At 37.6% G+C, this 27302-nt stretch overlaps 1 protein-coding gene across 1 annotated transcript; it reads left to right on the forward strand.

The window, feature by feature from the left end:
* Positions 1–546: 546 nt before the first annotated feature.
* On the forward strand, positions 547–27302 carry LOC139699066 (P2X purinoceptor 4a-like). The gene is made up of 6 exons (XM_071598066.1): positions 547–639; positions 18374–18514; positions 20968–21096; positions 25172–25305; positions 25679–25826; positions 27150–27302. Exons 1-6 carry the CDS (start codon positions 547–549, stop codon positions 27300–27302), a joined length of 798 nt encoding a protein of 265 aa, XP_071454167.1.

Genomic DNA, 27302 nt, shown 5'->3' on the forward strand with positions numbered 1-27302 from the left:
TCAGTTGGAGGATTTGGTCGTTAATAACTAAATGTGAGAACTAGTTTCTGACAATTGAGCGATTTAATTTGAAGCTATTGCATCAGTAGACATATCAGTAGCATTATTGTTGTAGGAGGCGATGAATGTTTGGTTATATTGTCGAAGGTGTAACAATTTGCTTTTCGCATGGATAGGTTATTTTAGTTGGTTTGTGTCCATTATCAATTTCAGTTCTTTTAATTGACATCCAGCCAGAAGATGTAGTCTCAATTGTACAGACGTTTGGTGATTTCAAGTGGTAAATTTCGCGGGATATTTTCAAATTGTGCACGTTAGAATGAGGCGGAACTTACGTCGGCTGTGATTAATCTTCTCTCGTATTCTTGCGGGGTAAACCTTAGGAGCGTTTGTTTACGAATTTCATGGCCAAGGTCAACACCAACCATACAATTTATATAGCTTTGGTGAAATATTAACCGATATTTCCACGAGCGTCGGCATTACTGGCGGTGAAGATTCTCATGTTCTCGACTTATCTCTTTCAGTTACGTCTTGATATACAAAATGGGTTACCAAGAATTCAAGACAGCAGATAGCGCGGTGTCGATCAAGGTAAAGGGGGCTGTGTTAACGAATATCTCCAAAGAAGACTTCCAGGTGAGTAGTTCATTCCTTATTTATCATAATATTCTGAACGAGCACTAAGTCCTGTTTCTAATCACCCTGAAAACTGGTATTCAGCGTGTGGCGAATGAAAAGTTCTGTCATTTTTCCTTGCTCGTACCAACTGCAACTATTGGGCGGCATTAATAGCGATAGATTTCATTGTATTTTAAAATTAAAAAGTCGATGTCTGTGAAGGGAGAGGCTCGACTTCATTACAGACTTACAATCAAGTGTGGGAAGTTATTGGGTCAAAAATCGATTTCATGATTTTTTTAAATGGCAAAATGAAACTAAGTGAGAGCGTGACAAACATGAGACTTAGAAATTAAATCTAACACATTCAAACTTCCGTCTCTTCGTTCCGACCATGATCAGTTCCTTAAATAAGTAAATGAATCCTTCCATAAATCACTTTCTTTACAAAATACATTTACTGTGTAATGCCATCGGCATAAAAACTTTACCTTACGGCGAGACCCTGATTTTTATTTATTTATATTAACCCTGCAAACCACCGCCAGGGTGTGTGGCAGGGGGTGAATACACACTAGAATAATGTAACCCGAACATGAACCTACCGCGGTCGGAAAATGTTATTATGATCCACTATCGTTCGTGGAAAAAATGACATCTCAAATCTATTTGTTCTACACCTAATCTCTCCTTAATTTTACCAGCATGATCTCTCCTATCGTAGTGCGATGGGGGGGTAATAATACATTTTTAACATCACTGCTAAAGAGACGCCCTTCCAATTTATGCAAGAGCTTCAATCTGTAAATTAACCTTCGCTCCGCGATTGATTCCCAGCCTAGCCACTCTAATATTTTGTATACGCTACTAAGTTTATCATTACGACGTTTTACAAATCTAGCTCCTCTACGCTGCACGCGATCCAATTTGGCAATTAATCCAACTTCGTCAAGATCCCATATACTTGCAACATATTCTAAATGAGGCCTGCCCAACGACAGACAACATCTCTCTTTAACCTTTTCACCACATCCTTCCTTCACAGTCTAATGTTTCAAACTTCACGGTCCATATCTTTCGTGTCTTCTCAGCCAAATCATTTATTTTCTTTCTTATAATTAGCTGCAGTGGCCTTATTGAAAAATTTTCCCTCACACTGTAAAAACTATTCATCTTCACCCTATCTGCCCATTCTATTTCTTCCATTCATCTCCATGCCCATATTTAGAATGCTTCAATTCTTTTCTCTTCCGTTCAACTCAACGTCTCACGCCTCTGCTCCACTTGCATGAGCCACCACTAGGGTGTATGGCAAGGGGGCATTCAACAAATAGGCATGTCATGTAAAAAAATATGGCTGACTTAATTGCTAATTACAATATACATGTAAAATAATTCAATGAAATACAACAAAAAGTTCAGTAAACTAATATAAGATGAAATAATGGTCACATACTAATACACATACATAAAAATATACTTCTCCCGACTAGCGTAGTATCTAACAGCCAATCTGGTCCCATTATGTCTAGAACAAGTTTTTTTCTATTTTACATGGCACCCTGCCAGCCACCGCTAAGGCGTGGGAGGGTTTTTTACCCATCGGGTATGAAATATAAAAAAATAAACTTTTCTTAATTTTTAATGAAATATATTGCTGTCAAATAATTCAAACATGGAATATCCAGATTAATTTGAATTACTACAGGTACATGTATCATGTTATCTAAGTGAGCTACAATTCTCAACACATAGGAGAAAATCTGTAAGCAAAAAGAAGGACAATAATTAAAGCTAGATGATATGAAGACAACACACTAGGCTACTAATAATGCCTCAGATAAAAACAGTTCCCCGCATAGCGCGGTCGGATAGTGTTATTCTAACCCCTGATGGTTAATGGGGAAAACAATATATTTTTCACATTATCATCGCAAAAGAGAGATCCAATTTATGCAAGGGATTTTAAATGTCATTTAGCCTTCGCTCGGTGAGTAACTCCCAACCTAATTCTTATATCAATCCTGATAAGCTACTAAGCTTATCACGACGTTTTACATATCTAGCTGATATACGCTAAATACGATCTTATTGGGTAATCAATCCAACTTCATGACGCATCCATACAGACTAGCAGCTTAATTTTTTAGATGGATATTTTATGCAAGCCACCGCTAGGGTGTGTGGTTGGGGATGAATACAAAACTCACTAATTTTGACTCGATCATTTTACCGTTACCGCGGTCGGACAGGTTATTATGATCCCTTATCGTTCGTGGTTAAATTGGCATCTCTCTCTCTTAATTTATTGACATGATGTCGCCAACCGTAATACGATGGGGGCAATAATACATTGTCGACGTCATTGCTGTAAAAGACCTCCTTCCAATTTATGCAAGAGATTTAATCTGTAATTTAACCTTTGCTTGGTGAGTGATTACCACCCTAGCTACTCTAATATTTTGGATACGCTACTAAGTTTATCATAACGACGTTTTACATATCTAGCTCCTCTACGCTGCACGCGATCCAATTCTGCAACCAATCAAACTTCATGAAGATCCCGTTTACTGGCAGCTTATTCAAAATGAGGCCAAACTAGCGAAAGATTGCATTTCTCTTTAACTTTCCCGTCATTTTTGCCCATACCCTTCGAATGAATCCTAATTTTTTTTCTAGCTTGTCCACATATTCCCCGTATGTGTTTCACCCCGGAGAGATCTTGAGTGAGGGTAACGCCTAGGCATTTAATGGAATCTACACATTCCATTTCGGTGTTCGAAATGCAGTAGGCGTTCGGGATGGAATTTCTCTTTTTCCAAAAATTCATCACTACACACTTTTTAAGTTTAATTCTAATGGCCAAGGGCCGCACCAGTGCTTTATAGCATTTAGGGCTTCTGATAAAGCTGCTGTGTCCTCAGGATTACGGATATCAGGGTAAACCACAGTATCGTCGGCAAATAAACGCATCTTGATAGTGACTACGGAATCAATGTCATTAACGTAAAGTAGGAATAAAAGAGGTCCGATAACACTTCCCTGGGGAACACCTGAAGTAACTTCAACTGCATTTGAGCTAACTCCATCTATGACTGCGCTTTGTACTCGACCATTCAAAAAGTCTTTCATCCAACCCCGGATATATTATCTGTGCCATATGTTTCTAGCTTTGCGAGTAGTTTACTATGAGGTACTTTGTCGAAGGCTTTCTTAAAATCTAGAAAAATCGCGTCCAACGGAACATTAAATAAGAATAATACGAACAAAATAAAAATATATGAACAAATAAGAATATAATGAACTATGTCCCGAAATAAGAATATCATGAACAAAAATCGCAAGTTGTGTCTCGCAGGATCTACTCTTTCGGAAACCGTGCTGATTTTTCATCAATAACTCCTGATTATCGAGGTATCTCACGATCGAACTATCAACTATATGTTCCATGGCTTTGCACGAAATGAATGAGAGGGAAATAGGTCTGTAATTGCTCGGTTCCTCCTTATCTCCGTTTTTAAATATTGGAGTTACGTAAGCTGTTTTCCAATCTCTGGGAACTTTGTGATCTACCAACGACTTCCTAAATATGATTTCTACATATGGTGCAATTTCCAACGCTAGATCCTTAAATATACGAGCGGGTATTTCATCGGGCCCGCAGGATTTATTAGGATTAATATTTTTCAGCAAACGTTCTATTCCATAACATGGGATTTCAATTTTGGGCATCGGTTGGCCGGCAAGATTCGGTAAGCTATCAAAGACATTCGGTGAGATATTGGTGAAGACGCTTTTAAAGAAATAATTTAATAAGTTAGCCTTTTCCAAACTGCTGGTTAATCTTTCGCCTTTATCATTTTTGATTTAATCAACCTTTGACTTATTTCCTTTAACCTCTCTTACGTGCGACCAAAATGCTTTCGGATTCTCTTTCGAATGTTCCGCTAATCTTTGCCTTTTGAATTCGCTTAACGCTTTTCGAAATTCTGCTCTGAATAAGGTGATCATATTCTGCGACTTTGTTTTTTAAACTTCGGTAATAAACTACCAATACAGATAATGTTTCCTTGACATTATGGATTTTTGAATTTTTTTTACGAGGATCGCTCTCCTATTTATATTGAATCACTTATAAAAATCTCCGTCAAATGCTATCTGATTCGTGTAAAATGAACTATTGCTTCCTCTGACCCGCACTTCATTTAAAGCTAAATAATTTGGGGAAAAATACTTTAAGAGACCCACTATTTGACCTACACTTTAATCTAAAAAAAAAAGCCCTGCAGTGCTCGAAAATCTTTCCCGCCACACAACTGGCGACCCTAAGCGTGTAGTGAACACCATAATGGTTCAGGTGGTTCCTACACGGCTGGATCGCCGGCTGAAGGCCGACAAAGGACGCCCCGATATCACTGCAGAAACCACGCAACCTCTGATTGATGCCTTCCACTCGGTTCCAAACCAGAGGTCCACGATCAATTCTCGGGACAAGGTCACAGATCGAGAGCGTCACGTCAACCCCCTCGACGCCTCCCACCCGCTTCACCTTCGAGTTCAACTCTCTGAAGGAATCCGGAATCTCTTCAGATCCACGGTTCTTTGGAACACTTCGTGTCCGCAGCAGCCTCTCCAACCGCCTTCGTCACCTGGGGAACGCCGCCACTAGGAATCCACCGGGCCGTTAGGCACTGGTTCACACCCTCATGGTCTGCCCTCTCCCGCAGTGGGACCATAACACGTCTGGCGCTACTGCTGCCCATCTACGAGGGCGGTTGAATAAGTACCCGTGTTAGAAACGAAGAAACCATTCTTTCAAAAATAATCTTTTCATTTTTCAACATAGTCCCCTTTTAGAAAGATATACTTATCCCAACGTTCCGGCCATTTTTTTAACCCCTCCAAAAAATAGGATTTGTCGAAGTCTCCAAAATACGCCTCTGTCTCGGCGATAACTTCCTTGTTTGAGCTAACTTTTTTCCCCGCGAGCCATTTCTTCATGTTAGGGAATAAGAAAAAGTCGCAGGTAGCTAGATCAGGTGAATACGGGGGGTGCGGCAGCAATTCATAACGTAGTTCATGCAGTTTGGCGGCGACAACTCCGTTGACAGCCAGATCAGCTTGTTGTCCACCGTGAGCAATCGCGGCACACATCGGGCCAACAATTTTTTCATCGCAAACTTATCATGTAAAATATTAATTGCCGTTCCGGTCGACACACCCACGGCCTCTGCTACTTGGCGCACTTTTGTTCGTCGATCAGCGAGAATCATGGCGTGGACGTTTTGAATGATTTCCTTGGTAACCACGTCTGCCAGGCGTCCTGGTCGCTCCTCATCAAAAACAGATGTTCGCCCACGTTTAAATTTGTTGAACCAATATCTAACTGTGGTCATAGATGGCAAAGTGTCCCCATAAACAGCATCCAACTTTGCTTTTATCTCCTCCAATTTCTTCCCATCCAGAAACAAAAAGCGAATTACCGAACGATACTGCTCTTTTTCCATCTTAGCGAAAATCACGAAACACGTCTTACTCGAATGGCTGCCAAATCCAAACCAACCTTTAAATCAGTCTAAAATTTCTTTCACCGTCGTTTGATAGATGGCAGCACACAATGATAATATAAACTTCCCTCAGGAACGCCCTTTGTCGTCAAACACGGGTACACTTATTGAACCGCCCTCGTACTACTAGAATCCCCCCATTCCCACTTGGACGGTTCCTTCTGGGTGGTGCTCTCACAGGGGCGGAGGTAGGGGCTGTAGACACAGCTGGGCTTTCCTCCAATAGCACCTGATACCTGTTGGAGACGGGGATGAGGTTTGCCTTCGCATCTCCCATCCCTCGTCGCAGCGTTAACTTTCCCCCGTTACCGCGCGAGAGAACCTCCCAATCCTCCGGTTCCCGGAACGGTACCTCTCCCCCATCAAAAGATCGGACTCGGGGCGGCCTTTCGATCGCTAAATTATTCTGAGGTGTAGATTTCAATCAATAGCAGAGTTTTCGTATATTTTTCATCTTGGCGTGACAGAGCCTTTTAAGTGTTGACGGTTTTCTTAATTCCGCATTGTGCCATCTAGGTTTCGTGTTATCTTTTATAAATTTACTTGGAATGAACCAATTGACTAATGAGCGAATGATGTCAAGGAGTTGATTCCACATTTTCTCATTATTTCGATGTTTACTATATGTCTTAAAATTTACAGATGAGCTATGCGACGCGAATTTTAAGCAATTTAAGCAATATCCGTCTTTAAACAAGGTTATTTTTCTTTTGAGCTCCTTATTTCGGACCCTATGCAGCGAAAACTTAGCATTTACCACTCTGTGGACACTAATTCCTTTAATAGTTTCCATTTATATTTAAGATATTTTCGGGTACTTTCGTCACTAACAAATGAAGAATATTATCACCCATAGTTGGTGAAGTGACAATTTCATGTATAGAGTTAAACGTAGAGGAATGTAATAGCAATTCGCCGGTATCTTTGTCTTGGCCCCTGTTTAAAAACTATACGTGTTCCAGCCAATGGATGAGACATTGAAATATTGACCGATTATAATGTCTCCATCGTTGTTTTGGAATGAGACACTTTTGATTTGCTGGTCTAGTCCAAGTATTGAATTAACTTTGACGGCCGGCGGCCTGTAAAATGAGCATACATTGACTCGATTCATGATTTATCATAAAATGAGCATATATTGACTCTCTTGGATTCATGATTTATCATTATGTCAAGCACTTCGCAAAGCGTTATTCGGAATTACCTCAGCCTTGCTAACGCAATAATTTTTAACTTCAATGGAGACACTTCCACCGATTCTATTCTCTCTCTCATTTCTGTAAACGGAAATAGAATGTGGGAAAATTTCACAGTCGGCTATATCAGTGAATAACCAGCTTTCAGTTTCAATAATTTGATCTCTTTGAAATTCAATATATATGTTCCAATAATTACATCAGTCCCAGTCTACTTGATTGGAAAATTTTAACGTAGAAGCTGGTAGCCATTAACAGACGTAATTTAACGCTAAATATGGATACGCCTACTAAAATAAGTTAGGCTGTTTTAGATCTAAGCAAAGTTGTAACTTATGATTTTTCCACAATCATCTTCTTGTAAAATCCGGCTCGCAATCATACCTCAAACATATGAATACTGATGGACTAATTTTTGATACTAAAACTGAAACTTAACTTCCATAGTACCCTAATACGAACTATCCTCCGTCACACCCTTGCTTCCTTACATTCACAGATATGTCATGGGTAAAAGAAAACATGGTTGCGAGGGTGAAATAATTATTCAATTTTTTGGCTTAAGAAGTAAGCTGTAGTCATACCTACCTACAGCAGGGAAGAAAGTCAAAGAGGTGCTGGGGGCAGTAATCAGAAAGTGTCCGCCTTTCAATGGTTATGAGCGAGCATTTTGATAATTCTATCGATTACCAAAAGAGGCACTTGAAAAGAGTGCTTCAGCTATACACTATATATATATATATGGATAACGTGGCCTTGGTTTGCTAAGGTGATAAACGAGCATTTGAAAGATTACATCAATACGCTTGCGCGGGGACGCTACAAAATTTCTAATGTGAAACTTACTTGGAATAAAGCATATAGTCAAATGTAAATATAGCTAAAACCGGAGCAAACTTTCTTCTTAACCTTGAAATGGAAAAGACTGACACAGCCATCTGAGAATCTCCATGTTAGTCCTTGCGTAGCACTGTTAATAGAGGAGGAGCATATAAACCAGCCTACATCGCATTAGGAAATATTTCAACCAGCATTATTAGTAAAACATGGCCTACAATACGATTCCTGGGATAATCGATACATATTTTAAGAGAATTATAATAAATCCAGGGCAAAGCCAAACATAGATCGATGGTGCACCGCAAATGAAAAAAAACATTGCATTGTGTTGAAATATTAGTCGCAACTTTTGTGCTTGAATAAAGACCCACGAGTAAAAAGAACGTCATTAATATGTTAGCCTGGAGAAGAAGACGATGAAGCCCTTCGTCATATTTCTGTGTTGCACATTTTTTCTCGCTCGGATTATAAGTATAGACGGACACGACTTATATCGCGGAATATTTGCATCACTACGATCATCTTAACTTGAATGAGGATGAAGTTAACAACCTATATATACTCAATATAGAAATAGAAATATTTTTTTAAAACCATGACTTTGTTCCTCGTATTTGGATGATATAGAAGAAGCATGCAGATTATCCAAAGCAAGGCATCACACATGTGGAAAATGATATCGATCAGGATGAATCGTGGTTTTTTGAGAAATGATAACGGTACTCTACCTCAGCAGGTGATTTTATACAAGGTCCTGATATAAAGATTGATGATCACTAAGACTGAGGCAGGTTGAGATGACCAGTGGAAGTTCTTCAGATCATTTAACACTTCACCTACCAGAATAATATACCCAAAGACGACGTATAACCTCGTTACACAGAAGCGGTATCGGAATCAGACGAATAAAAATAACTAGCGAACGGAGACAAAAAGACATCCTGATTATTTTGCCTTAGTTTTCGTGTAAATTGATAAAGCGAAACAGCAGATCATTTGGAGCACATTCGGTAAGTGCTGAAGGCTTTTACATACGCCAGGCATATAAGGCGTTATATCAAATCTTCCAAAACCTTTATTATCTACCACTTGAGAGGAAAGAATCAATTGTCGCGGACGTAGCTGGCAAATGCGCATGGTGAGCCGTCTAAATTGGGAAATTCCTATTGGGTAACGCTTCAGTGGCACTGTTTTAAAAATTTAAGAAAAGACCGAAATAAAAATTTGGATTCAGCGCATCGCTTGCAGTCTAGATTCAGAGTCGAGGGATGTGTATCGATGTGTGGTACATTTCATCGGACAGCAAGGTAGGGGTCCATTTGCCGTTCAAGAAACTTGATCCAGAAAGAACATGGATTGGGAAATTTTTGCTCAGGAATTGGCGATTCGTAAAGCCTCTGAAAACTGTTGGAAAGAAGGCCGGAAACGCTGGTATCACTGAAAAGCTGGACTTTCAGATATACAGGAGCTGGTAAATAAATCTGGTTTATATTCACCCCCTGTCACACACCCTAGCAGTGACTTGCAGCGTACTAAAATATCAATATCTATAGCCGTCGGAACGAAGTCTCGTGTCTTTTTTTTAATGTATTTTTAGGGGGTGAATACACACCAGACTAATGTGGACCTGAACCCATCACCCTGCCGCGGTCGGACAAAGTTATTCTGATCCCTTTTCGTTCGTGAAATAAATGACATAACCTAAATAATGCCATGACCTAAATAACAGATGGAGAAGTACTGAGGGCTGGGTGTGAGGAGAAATTCTTAGGGAGAATAGGGTAAATGACAACCCACATAGACACATTCTAAGGCATTATAACTTAGTGGACATTATATTCGTAGCCTTCATAGAATGGAAGAATTAAAAGGATTTCCAAGGATGAACTATGAGCAGTAAGTAATCAAAAATGATCATATTAGGAACTTTGGGGGAATAATTTAGATATTTTAGTACCCTTCAACCCACCGCTAGGTTGTGTGACAGGGTGCGAATACACTCCAGTCTAATTTTGACCCGAATATGACCCTACCGCGGTCGGGCAGTGCTATTCTGATCCCTTGTCATTCGTGGAAAAAATGACACCTTAAATCTATCTGTTCTACCCTTAATCTCTCTAATTTTATTGACATGATCTCTCTAACCGTAGTACAATGGGGGTAATTATACATTTTCAAATTTTGGGACATAGCCCTTAAAATTCGCGATCATACGCGACATTGTAGAATGGCCTATACTATATTTTTTTTCAAAGTTGCCTTTAGCTTGCTGTCAATTATCCAACTTAACAGAAGTAGAACAGGAGGGTGCTTGTCAGATTCTAGATGAAGTATCACCGCCAGTAATTTTTCTACGCATATTTCAGAGAAGAAAGGTGTGTACGGAGTATTAAAAGTAATGCAATAACATTTTATGTAACCACCACTCTACTTAACCAAAAGCTGGTTGGCTAGGTACATCGGGTGTGAAATTCACACATCGGGAAGCGGCAGTAGTTCCGTTACCTGTAACGCCTACGATTTTCCAGGAAGTTCTGTTTTTGTTGATAAGGTCGTGATAAAAGGGAGACTGTAGGGGAAGTGGGGTAGAGGAAGGGGGAGAGTAGTTTTTTTTTAGATAGCACGAAGACAGACAGAAGTTAAGAAGATAGGACGGAAGAAAAAGAAGTTCCCATTGTACTTGGAAATAAATCTTTGCTTTGGATACCTTGCAATTGGGTAGATTACACGGATTGATCGTTTGACTCACGTTTAGCATATGCTTTGATTTTAATTATAATAGTTAGTAAATTCTAAGTTTTCGCTGCATGGGGTCCGAAATAAGAAGGCTAAAAGGAAAATTTACTTGTTTTATGAAGGGGACTATAATGGCCCAAAGTGCGGGCTACGGAATCAATTTGCAAGTTTCAAAAAAACATTGTAATCACCGAAACACTGAGGATACGTGGAATCACTTCTTTGAGATCATGCGCTCATCAGTGAACAAGTTCATTCCCAGGAAATGTATTAGAGATAACACGGATGTTATAAAGGTATTACGACTTCAAAGGTTGTATCACGCCAAGATTAAAAATATTACGGATGAATTTTGTAGCGAAAAAAATAATGAGATGGATATCCAGAGAAAAGGCCAAGAGTGGATTTCGGAAAGCGTTAAGATAATTCAAAAGGAAACCGTTAGCGGAACATTTGAAAGAGAATCCAAAAGCGATTTGGTCATACGCTCCAGGCAAATAAGTCAACTGGTAATTCACTCAAAAAAGATAAAGGCGAAAGAGTAACCAACAAGTTTAGAAAAGGCTAAATACCTTCTTTCAAAGCGTAGTAGTAGTATTTAGGGGAGACGACCGACGGCTAAAGTCATTTGCGCCATTAGGGATGGACAGGAAAGGATGAAGGGTGGAGAAAAACCCGGCGTCGGCATTAGCATGCTCTTTACGAAAGGCGCCAAGGGGTCCGCAGCTTAACGTCCCATCCGACGGACGGCGTACTCACTCAAAGTTCCCACCACAAAGCACCTCAAGTAGGGATCGAGATACTTCTGAATAATATTCAACACCGCCGGGATTTGAACCCGTGCCCTCAGGGCGGGAAGCCAGTACGTTAGCCCCCGCACCATCTCGATCCCCTTGGGACCCTATGTGGCGTAAAAGAAGCTTCCACGCGTACCCTTAAGGACCTTCCGGAATCCGCCTGACAGGGAGCCTTCAAGTCGTGGAAAAGTCATTGGCAAAAGTTTGTCAACGCTCAAGGGATGTACTTTAAAGAATTTGGAGGCATTTTAGCAATATATGAAATACATCTATTTTTCCAAATATTTCCCGATACCTTTTGTACAAACCATGTATAAAGAGAAGGTAAGAGGGAGGTGTTACTTACCTTTAGTTAGTCCTCATTTGGAATATGCGGTAACAAGTATTTCGGACCCACGGGAGAGAACGTTAATCAGGAAATGCAAAAGATTTGGAGAAAATTCGCCATCTTTCGCTCTGAAAAATATTCAACACCGCCTGGATATGAACCCGGGCCATCTCGGTGGGAAGCCTGTACTTTAACCCCGCACCAATCCCGATCCCCCAAATTCGGAGGGTCTTCACTAATATTTCACAGAATACCCCCGATAACTTACCAAATCGTGCCGGTCAACCGAAGTATAAAATTGAAATGTCATATAATGGAATAGAACGTTTGCTGAAAAATAGTAAGCCTAAATAAATCCTTCGGGCCCGATTAAATACCCGCTCGTATACATATTTAAGGATGTAACTTCGGAAATTGCGCCGTATCGTGTGTAGAAATAATATTTAAGAAGTCGCTGGTAGATAACAAAGTTCCTAGAGATTGGAAAACAGCTAACGTAACACCAATATTTGAAAACGGAGACAAGGAGGAACCGAGCAATCACAGATCTATTTCCCTCACGTCCATTTCATGCAAGGTAATGGCACATATAGTTGCTAATTCCATCGTGAGACCTCGATAGTCGGTAGTTATTGAGGAAAAAACAGCATGTTTTCCGAAAAGGTAGATCCTGCGAGACAAAATTTGCGCTTTTTGTTCATCATATTCTTATTTCGGGACAGTTCATTATATTCTTATTTGTTCATATATTTTTATTTTGTTCGTATTATTCTTATTTAATGTTCCAGTGGACGCGATTTTTCTAGATTTTAAGAAAGCCCTCGACTAAATACCTCATAGTAAACTACTCGCAAAGCTAGAAGCATATGGCAAAGATAAAAATATCCGGGGTTGCACTCTTTGAATGGTCGAGTTCAAAGAGTAGCAATAGATGGAGATAGCTCGAATGCAGTAGAAGTATCTTCACGTGGTCCCCGGGGAAGTGCCATCGGACCTCTTTTATTCCTACTTTATGTTAATGACATTGACTCTGTAGTCACTAGCAAGATACGTTTATTTGCCAACGATACTGTGGTTTACCGTGATATCCGTGATCTTGAGGACACAGTAGCTTTATCAGAAGCCCTATATGCTATACAGCACTGTTGCGGCACTTGGCAATTAGAATCAAACTTAAAAAGTGTGTAGTGATGAATTTTTAGAAAAAGAGATATTCCCTCCCGAACGCCTACTGCAACGAGAGCACCGAAATGGAATGTCTAGACTCGATTAAATACTTAGACGTTACCCTCATTCACGACCTCTCCTGGGTGAAATACATACGAGGAATATGTGGACAAGCTAGCAAAAAAATTAGGATTTATTAGAATAGTAATAGGGAAATGTGATGAAAAGGTCAAAGAGAAATATTTTCTGTCGTTGTTAAGCCTCATTTAGAATATACTAAGAGTATATGGGATCCTTACGAAGTTGGATTAATTGCTAAATTGGATCGCGTTCAGCGTAGAGGAGCTAGATTTGTGAAACGCAGTTATGATATTCTTAGTAGCGTATCCAAAATATAGAGCAGCTAGGCTGGGAATAATCGCGGAGCGAAGGTTAAATTACAGATTGAATCTCTTGCATAAATTGGAAGGGCCTCTCTTTTGCAGTTATGTCGAAAATGTATTATTACCCCCCATCGTACTACGATACGAGTCATCATGCTAGTAAAATTAGAGAGATTAGGTGTAGAATAGATAGATTTAAGATGTCATTTTTTCCACGTATGATGAGGGATCAGAATAACCTGTCCGACCGCAGTAGGGGTAAAATGATCGGGTCAAAATTGGTCTAGTGTGTGTTTACCCCCTGCCACACAACCTAGCGGTGGCTTGCTGGGTATATAAATAAATTTTAAAATGTCACTGTTCACAATGAAATCTCACGATATTAATCGCGTTTTGTCGCGAGATCTCCGTACCTGCGGGCTCTTTTCGTAGAGTGATTCCCTCCAATTCCCTTTAGACTTCCAAATCAGTATTTACGTCATTCATTAAGATCCTTCAAATTCCCCCGGAACTTATTTTATCAGTGTGCATGTAATCGGTCGAAAAATTGAACAATACAGGTACCTGTATTTCGATCCAAGCACATTTCCAGCCTCCATACCCAAAATGGCTTCATTTCAAAGTTATCGAAAATTCTACTTGATTTAAAAATGTTACATCTACCCTTTGTGGGGAGTACTTCTGCTTCTATGCTCTCTTCAAATTCACTCACAGTTCCCTCTCCCAATTTCTCTCATATTTTTTCTCATCATCCGTTCAATGACTGCCATGTCCCCTGGCTTTTTCTTGGTCAAGAGTTTGGGCGTGGTATAAAACGATGCCAATGCCATGTAGAGCCACAATATGGTGATGGTCAAGAGTTTCATATTAAACCCTCATGATTACAGCTAGAAGGCTCAGTCATTATGCAGTCATCCTCGGAGATAGTCACAAAGCATCATTCTACTAGTCCTTCCTTAAGCAGTCCCCTTCCTCTTCATAGTGTGAAGGAGACCATGTCACCCAATCCTACACTGCCAACCTATTCTCCTCCCTTGACCACGAGGTGGTAATCTTTTATCCACTATATTTCTCAAGGTAGAGTACTCAAATGCTCAGTGGCTCGGAAATAAGATATTATGTCTGGATAAAATGATTCTGTTTCATAAACCGGATGTTACTAGCATTTGTGAGTACTGGCTAAAGAATGGCAAAAGACCAAATGTAACAACTTCTGATCATTCTGCAGATGACTTTTTCTAATCAGATCAATGAGGTTATTCAAAAAGTAAGATCCATTTTCTTATATTTAAATATTGGCGGGTCAGTTACATAGTTGCATGTATTTATTGATTGTTTTCAAAAACACTGAGGTAATTGCTTTGATTCAGTGGTCATTTGCCTGTTGATGAATGCAGATAACAATGTCTGTGAAAATAGTTGTTCCAATCTTTTATGAAGTGCTTGCCATGCTTTGATTTTTGTGTTCATAAGGATCATCACCTGCTAAAAGTCATCTGGTGCTAAGTCTAGTTTACTGACATACAGGATTGAGCAAAGGAAAGGTTAGACAATGGTGTCATGACTTCAAAAATGGCCACACCACTAAACCATATACATAGTTATCAACTCAAAGGTTGGTTTGATAGATGATGGTAGAGTTCTCCCAGTAGTAAACCCAACAGCAAGTGAAATTCATGCAGGGTAGAGGGGTCAGATCCTTTCCCTGTGCCCCTAAGGTTTCTCAGGAAGTTCTGGTGCCGGAAAAATCACAAAGCTCTGGTGGAGCTGGGACTGGCCAGAGGCATGCCCAAGAATTAAACCCAGTCAGTAGTCTAAAGCTCTATCCCTGGACTACTACATCCGATGGATGAACTACTGCTAGGATCATAGGATTACCTATATATGTAATAACCTCGTACCTATATACCTCGTACTACCTAAGATTGATGAAACTGACATAAAATTTTGATAATTGATGAACCTTGTAAAGCATGCTTAGCGATTTAAATTGTTACAGGCTTTAGAGCCACATTTTCTTTGCTAGAAAATAAACTGAAAAAATGATTTAAGAAAACAAAGCAATCCGCTTTCATCTACAATTATTTCCTGAATTTATTTGTTTCCAAGTAAAACCCGCATATTTTTTCTCGAATCACACAAAAAAACTTGCATAGGTGTATTGCCAGTACTCTCAAACAGTGACATTGATGAAAATGTTTACTTCAAACTGAAAAATGAACTGAATGAATGTTGCCTGCCACATGCCCTTCTGAACTCTCAGAAGGGCATGTGGCAGGCAACGTTGGGCCATGAGCCATAACAGAAAAATTTTGACTCATGTGTTTGCTACTGTTCTTGTCCAGGCATGTGTGAGGGAAAAAATATTCTGTGGCATCGATTCCTTCCATGGTTTATTTTCCTTAACATATTTCTGAGCTCTCACTTACCAAAGCAATGTCATTCCTAAGGTCATTCCTTCCATAGCAGAATTAAACTCAAATGATTTTCACTTTTCCTAAAGTTTAAGTTCCAGCTGTAATAAAATTTGTTGTCTCAGGCGTAACTTTGTGGAATTTGCATAACATATTGAAATGTAATGAAATAATTGACTTTGTAATTCCACACACTTTATTTAAAAACACACGACCCAGGTTTCGACGTTGAACGTCATCATCAGCTGTAATTCCAGCTGTAATCTTTTGAGCTTCTAATGTCTCACAACCAATTCCTTACCATTTCTATGCCACTCTCACAGTTTGTTCATTACAGTTCTTCACAAAACGGGTTAATATCCTCTTTAATTCTGAAATTAAGTCATTATACAACTAGTCCCAAATACTCGACACATACATTGAAGGTCGAGCCAACACAACATAAATCCTTTCCTTAAAATTTCCAAAAGATTAATTCAGGCCAGTATTCGTTTGGAGATCCCCAGATACCTTAACGTGGCACATCAGGCGTTCTTAATGTGTTTTCTCCACCTTAGATCTGATGATTTTGTGATCCAAGGTATTTTACTGGGTCTGAAAACAACTCAGGTCTATAGGTGTAAAGATTCCTGATGCAAGAATTTCATTCTTTCGTTCATTTCCTCAGATTTTATCGAAATTTAACTCCAGTACTAGCATAAATATAGGTGAAATCACTGGCAAGAGCTTCTGAGATTGATCAGTTACTTATATTGTGATGGATTATCATATGAAAAGTGAAGAGTCAGGCGTGATGTTGTGGAATCGAGACATAATAAAAACTTCGTTGCAATTTTCCATAGTTAACTGTGGAAAATTGCAATGAAGTTTTTATTACTAGATTATCATATGATGGGCAATTAATCTGGCTTTTTTGATGGCTTCCTGGCTCATTTTGAAGCATTTCAAATGCACAATAACTGCTTAGGTCTTCCGGAAGGAGCTCGATCTGGTCAGATACATATTGATGTGAGAACATAAACACAGAACAAGAAAACATATCAAGATTTCGAACCCAACTGTAAAGAAATGAAACTCCCTGATTATTTCTCTTCCTATGAGCGATATGGAAACTTCCCAGCTGGCATACAATGATAATGCCAAATGAAAAGTGAAGAAGGTTTGAACCACTTTAAGTAACATGTGTTTTCAAACAATTTTATATTCTATGAAAAATGGAAGTAAGGGCACCGCAGGAGAAATAATTCTCAAATTACCTTCCCAAAAAACACCTTCAATTATATTCCTTCTTATATTTTCCACATTTTTTTCCTCTGACTTGATGTTTTTTTACCGATGAATGCAAATGCAAATTTGGTAATTTTACCTATTTCACAAGGTTGGTTATCATTGAGACTCATGACAACCGACCTTGTCTCACATGATTGGTTGACGTGAAGGTCGTTGAAGAATATTATATACAGCAAATTTGCCCTATTTCAATAGGGAATGGACTATTCAAAAGCATTATTATGGCCATTTTATTGTTCTTCTCAAATCATTGGTAACTCATTTTATCATGGTTCAAGCCTGGTGTATCCTGTCAACAGTTACTTTTCCCATGTTTTCATAATCTGATTATGAAACAATAAAATGCTGAGAAATCTCGTATCTTGTAAAGCATACATTTTTCGTACGAGTACGAGTCTTTCTTTCTATTTCAATAATGCATACATTTTTCCTTAGCAGGGGCGTATTAACCCCGTTTGCCACCCTACGTCATAGTCAATATCTGCCGCCCCCTTAAGGAATTAATTTTCTACATTTTCACGTTAATAAAAAGAATGTATCAATGTTCAATTATGCGAACCAAATTCAATGTGTCCACAAAGTCCTCGCACCTAACAACGGGAACTTGCAAAAAAAGGAATAGCGTGATCATTCGCAAGACAATGACTAATGTAAACATCGCTCCTGGCGGCCTATGGTGGAACCTTTTTACTAAAAAAGAAAACGTGTGGGATTTTGAATCGATATGTTAGCATAAAAAAAAATTGAAAAAACTGATGAAATTCCGGGACTTGTGCCGCCCCCTGGGAGCTGCCGCCCTATGCCATGGCGTAGTAGGTGTAATGGTAAATACGCCCCTGTTCCTTAGCCAATATTTCAGATGGAAACGGAAATGAAAACCTGTCTCTTTAAGAAAATGTTTACAAAACTATGTGATTCAGTATTCAACTTATTTCACTAGTATGCAATCTGCTAAAATATCATGCCTAATATTATTCATTTCATAAATTTAAAATTGTCCAACTCTTATAATTTGTTCACCATTTGCCTTTCAGATAAAAGAGTCTTACACCCACCTATACAATCGACTTTGGGATCAAGCAAATCAAAACATTGTCCCGCTGTCAGGGGAAAGTTTCTTTTTTATGACAAACATTTTGATAACACCAAATCAAACATTAACAAAATGTGATGAGGTAAGCAGCATTTTTTTTCAACTTTCACTCGCCAATTAAAATTTTAATGCATGAATCATAAATCTATACAGTAATGCCACACACAATTTTTTTGGTTCATGGAATGAAATCAGTTTATCTCCAACCAATAAAATTGGCATCTCTACAAAATTCTTACTTTTAGAAGTTAGCCGCCACACGTATAAAAATATGTAAATTGGAAATGCCAATCAGATTCCCTGGCGTATTATATTTTGAATACCCTAAGGATATAAATGTTTTTCAGAGGTAAAATACATTTTGTCAAATCATCATCATTTCCTGAGCCACTTCCATGGCCTGAAGAGCAAAATCATCTTTTCGAAAAGTATATTATTTTAATGAAATTTCAACATGTATATGTTTCAGACAGCTAAGGTTTCAATGGGGGATTTAAGACTTGACATGGGCAGTTTTTGAAGAGAGGTAACCTAGGTAATAGTGGTGTATCCATTATCACTCAAGCTTTTCAAATTTCAGAACTTAGATATGTGGAGAAAAAAGTAAGAGACACAGGAAGAATGGGATATAGAAATGTCGGGTAAGTGTTGAATTGGCATAATCAATTAGGTTTGCAAATGACAAACCTTTTAGTAATCCAGTCACCCATAAAGTTACACTTCTTGTTGATTGCATTTAAATATCAGTGCGATAATACCTGTAGATATGGGATAAGAATCAATGTAAGCAAAACAAACGTTATGAGGTATTCAGAAAAGGGAATGGTTAATTTATTTGTAAAATAGGAGCTCATAATCTAGAAGGTGTAGGTCTACTTAATTTGGCATTTGTGGATCAAGATGGTCAAAGTTTTACGGATAATAATAATAATTATAGGAGAATTAGAATAAAAACTGCTTTGGGGAAGAGCGGTCATAAGTTGGAGGGAGTTGACAACAGGGACTGTGAATAAGGAAGTTAGGAAAAGATCAATGAAAGCATTGACTTAAAATGTGGTTTTTTACAGGGTGATAAAATGGTAACTGAAACAAGATGACAGGGGTATACCAGAGGTTTTTGAGATAGGGAAGTGGAGAAGAGTATTTTGATTGAAACTGAATTTTCTAAGACTACGATGACTCCACATAACGCAGGCAAGGAAGGGCAATGAAAAGGATATGACTGTTGGATTGAATGAAGGGTGGAAGGAAGCGTGCATAAGAGAAGAATAATTGAATTGATAATTGAAATGTTGGATGTTATGTTTCAGTTCATTCAAAGAGACTAAGAAAGGTATCACTGTCCAATCCATGTCATACAAAACCTACCTTGAATTGTGTAGACTACCTCAAAATAATAATTACAAGTTGAGATTTTATAACAAGGTAATATGTCCTTTGGTTTTCATGTCCAAATACATCAACTTGGTTTTAAGCCTCTTATCATCAGTAATAAATAGTATTCCTTTAAAATGATATTATCTGATATTAAAACTATAAGAATTGTAATGCAGTACTCACACATTCATTCAATTTCTATCTCAATAAGTCTTCGGAATAGCTCAGCATGCAAGGGAGATTAGATGCTACCTGATGAAGCCCTTTCCCTTGGCACACTGTTTTAGAAGAAAAGGATGTTTCTTCATTATTCAATTTACATGTATTAATCAAATAATGTACAATGCACTTGTATAATCCTCATCAACTGGACTCACTTAAACTGATCAAAACATTACCCAGTCTGTGTTTCTCCAGAGATACCATACAAATCCTAGAGAACCATACACATTATATAACAATATACATTATTCAAAAGTAATGATACAAATTGCAATAGTTTCATATTAACATCAACCATTAATTCACATTTTCCTTATAAAAAAAACCAGAAACACAGTAATCAACCCGAAGGTCGGTTTGGTAGGTGATGGCAGAGTTCACCCAGTACTAAGCCCTATACGGCGTGTGAAATTCACACATCAGGGTAGGGGGGCCGGTTCCTTTCCCTGTGCCGGTTATGGTTTCCCAGGAAGGCCTGGTACCCAACAAATCACTTTCGCTTGGGTGTAGGTGCAGGTGCCCAGAGTGCCTTGCCCAGGAATCGAACCCGGGCCCCTCAGATCAGCAGTCCAATGCTCTACCCCCTGGACTTATCAAATCCATATCCATAGATTTATCAAATAAATCTATGGAAAAGTGCAAATTATGTTTTTCTCATAAATTTATCATTGCAAAAAAAACAAAATGACCTAAATTTAAATGAAAATCAAATTAAGGAATATTCTGTTCAATTGAGCATTACATAATAAACAGCCCAATCAGTTAGTAAGAGATGAATTAAATAGGTAAAACTGAATTATTTCAAAACCCAATTCTATGTCATGGTCTTGTGGAATAAGAATTAAGTTGGAAACTAAAAACATGCCCTGTTCAACTTCAACATTTCCATAATGTGTGTGTTTAATGACTTACATTTTTAATGTTTCTCCCCAAAAGGATCCACACATAAAAGAAGCACACTGTGGTGATCATCTACCACCTTGTGAGCCTGGAGCTTTTATAAATACAGGTCATGGAGCGAACACTGGACAGTGTGTTGAAAGCAGTAATGAACCAGGCATCAAAGTATGTGAGGTCGAAGGATGGTGTCCAGTTGAATACAATGTTCTACCCTTGTAAGTATCACTTCACTCAATGTGTCAATCTTTCCTTCTCGAAAGCAGGTTGAATTCATAATTATTTTTTGCATTATGCTCCTATACACTTATATGATGTATCTATTACACTGTGTCAGTGTCTTCTGGGCAAATAAAGATTATTATTATTATTATTATTACAACATTAATCAATTTAATCCATCATGAATCGAAAAAGGATTAGAATTATCTCTGGATTTGTGAGCACCAGAAGTTAAAATGAAAAAAAATTAATTACTTTCTTCATTAAGAGTCACAACGCGACATCACAAAATCCAAGTCCTTCACAAATCCTCACGAGATGTACAATTCATGATCAAAATGCAAGACCAAATCTTTTATCAGTGAACCAATTCACCGCAGCAAAATCAAGAGAGTCCTTAGAGAGTATTGGAATGAGATCAATTAATCATCAACCATTATCAGCAAAATATGGCTAACTACACTTATATCAAAACGTGATAGATTCTTGGGATTTTTACCTTGGTATTCAGTGGATGATTATTCTTTTGGTAACTTCTGGTCTTGTTTTTTATGTTCGTTGCACTATTGTGATTGCACTTTCATCCCTCCATTCCCACACAGCAGAAAATATCCAATGGTTGTCCAATAGACACCCCTCAACATACACCAAGTATCCAATCCATAAGAGAATAGGTAATGGACATACATTGTATATCCATGCTTAGTTATCTATTAACACTCACACATGAATATGCAGTGTACATATATGCAGTGTGTGTGTGTGTGTGTATATATATATATATATATAAATAAAAACACTCTTCAGTTTACAGAGTTTGTGAAACCATTGGAATTCAATGGGTCTAGACTGGCCTTGATTGCTCTTGAACACACCCAAAAAAAAGTGACAATCAAATTTTAAAAATATATTTCAATTCAAAATTCTATTATCCAATTCAGAAATTCATTTGAGCATTTCACATTATTCAAATAGTGTTTCAAGGGTTATCTGTGATACCAAGTGATTGGCTACCTCTGATCTAGAGTAACTGATTTGAAAACTGTTTGTTAGGCACCTTAATACCCAAAATGTCAGGATAAAATTGCACTATGAGTTTAGCATAGAAGTATGCATTCCACAAAAAGTGTTGAATGTTACAAAATTGATTAATTTTCAAAATATCTACATTGGCAAAGTGAACTCACTAACAATCACCATAGTCCAACTAAGGAGATTGATGTTAACACTCCAATTACCTAGGTACAATTAGTGGATTATGGTAAAATTTGGTATCAATCATAATTTTAGTATACAGGGAAGTATTCATCAAAATTTTGAAAGCTTTCTTTACAGCAAATAACTTTTTCATGGTTATAACTAAAGTGAAAATTACTGAAGTTTTCGCCACACATAGTGAACTTTGGTAAATTTCAAGACTAGTTCATTTTCCACACCAGTGTCGATTACATAGAAATATTTCAGTACATGTTCGCTACCTTAGAGACATGATATGATCAAAAAATTCTTGTAATTGACCAGTGCAGTAAAAAATTGTTTTAAGACAGCTGATTAACAAATATTTCTACTTGCAAAGCCATTCTGTATTTATAAAGTCTAAAAAAAATAGGAATTAACCTCTCACTATTTATAACCACAGTCATGACAATAATATTATATTTTTTATCACCCCAATAATTAAAATTCTTGCCATGCTCAAGTATGTATTGTTTTAAATGATGGATCAACTGCTTTATAGCAATTTCTTCATTAATTCATCGGAAATTAATCCTAACTTAGCAAGACCATTGTCCCACTGGTAATATATAGAACATTATTGAGCGTCTGGGACTATTAAGTGGTGCATGCTATGATAAAGGATAGTATGATCACAATTGCATTGCTATAGAGTTAACGCCTACTAAATATATGTCTGCATTTGAACCACTACTAGATTCCTCCCTTCTTGTTTCAACAGGAAAAACAATGAGCCAGTGATCAAAGGAGCTGAAAATTTCACTGTTTTCATCAGAAATAGCATTTATTTCCGTGAATTTGGACCAGAATATCGAAGGTATTGGCATTATAATGGAAAATAAAATCATTTATTTTGTTCACTAAATGAAGGACATCCATTTGTACAGAATATTTTACAGATTGTAACATCCATCAATGCATATATATATATATATATATATATATATATATATATATATATATATATATATATATATATATATATATATATATATATATATATATATATATATATATATATATATATATATATATATATATATATATATATATATATATATATATATCTCTTTTCTTTTCTTTATTCCAGGAATAACATTCTCTCACATTCAAATGCAAGCTATTTAAAGACATGTCGATATGATGAAATAACTGATCCACTATGCCCCATATTTACGCTGAAATATTTGCTTGATAAAGCTGGTGAAAGCTTTTCTGATGTATCCAGCAAGGTAAATTAAAACAGCATCTGCATGAAAAACCTCACGAGCAATAAATACTGCCATTTAATTCAAAATGGTAATAAATTCTATACTTCCATCTCAAACTTGATCATTGCAGAGTGAATTGGAAATTCAATGTGATAGATATGGGATGAGAATAAATGTAAATAAAAGAAAGGTTTTGATGTTTTCCAGAAGGAGAAAAGCTAAGTTTATCATTAAAATAGGAGGGCAAAAACTAGGAGATGAAGAGAGGGCTAGTTGTAGAGTAGGATTTGGTTTGCGTCTTGTTAGGAGAGACAAGATAATTATTTATTAATATATACTTTAACCAGTAGATAATAATAAAGTAATATGCCCTCAAATAAGGCACTAACTTCAATATTTCTGCTTCATACGAGGGCAGTTCAATAAGTACCCGGGCTAGAAATGAAGAAACCATTTTTTTCTAAAACATTTTTTTCATTTTTCAACATAGTCCCCTTTTAGAAAGATACACTTCTCCCAAGGTTAAGGCCATTTTTTTAACCCCTCCAAAAAATAGGATTTGTTGAACTCTCCAAAATACGCCTCTATCTTGGCGATAACTCCCTCATTTGAGCTAACTTTTTTTCCCGCAGGCCATTTCTTCATGTTAGGGAATAAGAAAAAGTCGCAGAGAGCCAGATCAGGTGAATACAGGGGGTGTGGCAGCAATTCATGACGTAGTTCATGCAGTTTGGCGGCGACAACTCCGGATCAGCCCCCGCCACACGCCCTTGCGGCGGCTTGCGGGGTATTATGTAGATGTAGATCAGGTTGTTGTCCACCGTGAGCAATCGCGGCACCCATCGGGCCGACTATTTTTTCATCGCCAACTTATCATGTAAAATATTAATTGCCGTTCCGGTCGACACACCCACGGCCTCTGCTTCTTTGTGTACTTTCGTTCGTCAATCAGCGAGAATCATGGCGTGGACTTTTTGAATTATTTCCTCGGTAACCACAGCTGCCGGGCGTCCTGGTCGCTCGTCATCAAAAACAGATGTTTGCCCACGTTTAAATTCTTTGAACCAACATCTAACTGTGGTCATAGATGGCGAAGTGTCCCCATAAACAGCATCCAACTTTTCTTTTATCTCCTCGCATTTCTTCCCATCCAAAAACAAAAAGCGAATTACTGATCGATACTGCTCTTTTTCCATCCTAGCGAAAATCACGAAACACGTCTTACTCGAATGGCTGCCAAATCCAAACTAACCTTTCAATCAGTCTGAAATTTGTTTCACCATCGTTTGATAGATGACAGCACATAATGATAACATAAACTTCCCTCAGAAATGCCCTTTGTTATCAAACACGGGTACTTATTGAACCGCCCTCGTAAGCGTCACAATGTGAGATCACAAAATCCAAGTCCTTCACACATCCTCACAAGATGTGCAATTCATAATCATCACAAAGCAGTAGAAATCTCAAATTAGAGTTAGCATAATCGATATAAAAGCATTGAGGGCAGAATTCTACGGAATGTTTCTCTGACTGCATCTTATTGCTAATAATGAATTTTTTTTATCTCATAGGGTGCCATAATGACATTTAAAATCAACTGGGACTGCAACCTTAATTATGATTTCGATGAATATTGCATTCCAAAATATACCATTCGAAGGCTTGATAAAGCAAACCTAAATGACTTTGAAGGCTGGAATTTTAGGTAATTTTTAATTTTAATTTTTTTACCACCTATTCATGATGAAATAAATATTTTTACTCTAATTAGTTTATGTCTGCCGAAAGCTCAAAAGTGATATATGATGTTAAACCCCCAAGGATTTGTAAATTTGATAAGATTATAAATATATACCATTTAATGCACACTGAATGAACCGAATAGTATTATTTTAACATATATTAATAAAATACAAGTATTCTTGTGAAACATCTCCATATTTAAACAAATTCTGATCTGTCTCAATTAATATACAAAGGGTTGAATTTTTCAAATTAATAAATGCACAAACATAATGGAAGACTAAATGTGCCACTATTTCCATTGATTTGAATCATTAATGTCATCATTGTGTCAGGTATGCATATCAGCATGAACTTGACCGGAGAACCTTGCTAAAGGTGTATGGAGTTAAATTTACAGTTGAAGTTAATGCCATGGGTCAAAGATTTTCATTTCTCCCAACAATGATAAACATCGGAACCGGATTGGCACTAATGGGGCTGGTGAGTAAAAAAATTTATATGATGAGTTACCTTTAAATTAGCATTCATTTCTTATGCATTTCTTATTGCATCTTTCTGATATGTTTTCTATACCTTCCTCCAAAGTAATTTAATGGAGAGCAACAAATAATATCCCCATCTTTCCTGAAAGTAAGAAAGAATAATGATTTTGATCTTTTTTTGCATTTCAGGCTTCATATCTCAGTGACATAATATTATTATATGTCGTCAAATCAAAAAATTTTTTCAAAAGCAAAAAATACTTGAGTGTTGAAGAAATTGATAACTCTTTGGTAAGCAATATATATATATATATATATCAGGGGTAACTAATGATTTCATTAAGGTATATGTCAAAAACTACAAAGGCTCCTACAAAATGTTTGATAAGTACCAACATAAAATTAATATATATATGAGCAAAATGAAACATGAAGAGCCACAGACAACCCTTCCTGCCATCAATAGTCCTCACCTTAAAGTCTCGCTAGTACATTAAAAGAATGCAAAATTTATACCCGTGGGTGAATCGTTTTTAAGTAATTATAACTAAGAAATTACCAAGATGTCTGGATAAAATTTATCCTGCATATTAATAGATACTTAAGTATATAATATTGTGAATTACAGTTATTAAGGTTGATTTGTTTAGTTGAAGAAAGGCACAGATTGAACTAGCTTGCAGTATGGAGAAGGCAGAAGCACACAATGTGATTAAGTTCTTTTATTTGAAAGGTCACAGTGCCTGGCATATACACGATGAAATGATGGCTGCATATGGAAATGATAGCCTGCCATATGATCGAATTGTGAAGTGGGAAAGAAATTTTCAAACTGCCCACATAGCCCACTGCCCACAGATGGTCAAAGAAGTGGAAGACTATCACTTATGGACGATGCTACCACAGTGGGGTAATATGGAGGATTTAATCCTATTAGACAGAAGAGCAACCATCCAAATGATCATGAACGAGGCTTATCTTAGCTATAATAGCGTTTACAAAATTATTCATGAAGAACTGAACATGTCAAAGGTGTCAGCACCTGGGGTTCCATGACTACTGACTCCTTTTCAGAAGCAAACACGACGTGACTTGTCAAGGGAGATGTTGAATCTTTTGGAGCAAGATGAAGAGGATATTTTTGGTTGCCTGGTTACAATGGATGAATCTTGAATCTATCAATATGATGCAGAGACCAAAGAGATGAGGAGGGAGTGAAAACACAGCGATTCACCTCTCCCCAAGAAGTATAAGGTGCCAAAGTCTACAGGGAAGGTCTTGCTGTCTGTTTTTTGGGACTGTCATGGTGTCATCTTAACAGTGTCAGGGTCTGGAAAAAGGTCAGGCCATCACTGGTGCCTACTACTGTACACTATTGAACAAACTGTGTGATGCTCTAAAAAATAAATGGCACGGTAGGATCATCAAAGGCATTTGTCCACTTGCCGACAATGCACCTGCTCACTCATCTTGA

Source organism: Hetaerina americana, unplaced genomic scaffold, assembly GCF_022747635.1.
Source record: "Hetaerina americana unplaced genomic scaffold, ioHetAmer1.1.p SCAF_9, whole genome shotgun sequence".
Lineage (NCBI taxonomy): Eukaryota > Metazoa > Arthropoda > Insecta > Odonata > Calopterygidae > Hetaerina > Hetaerina americana.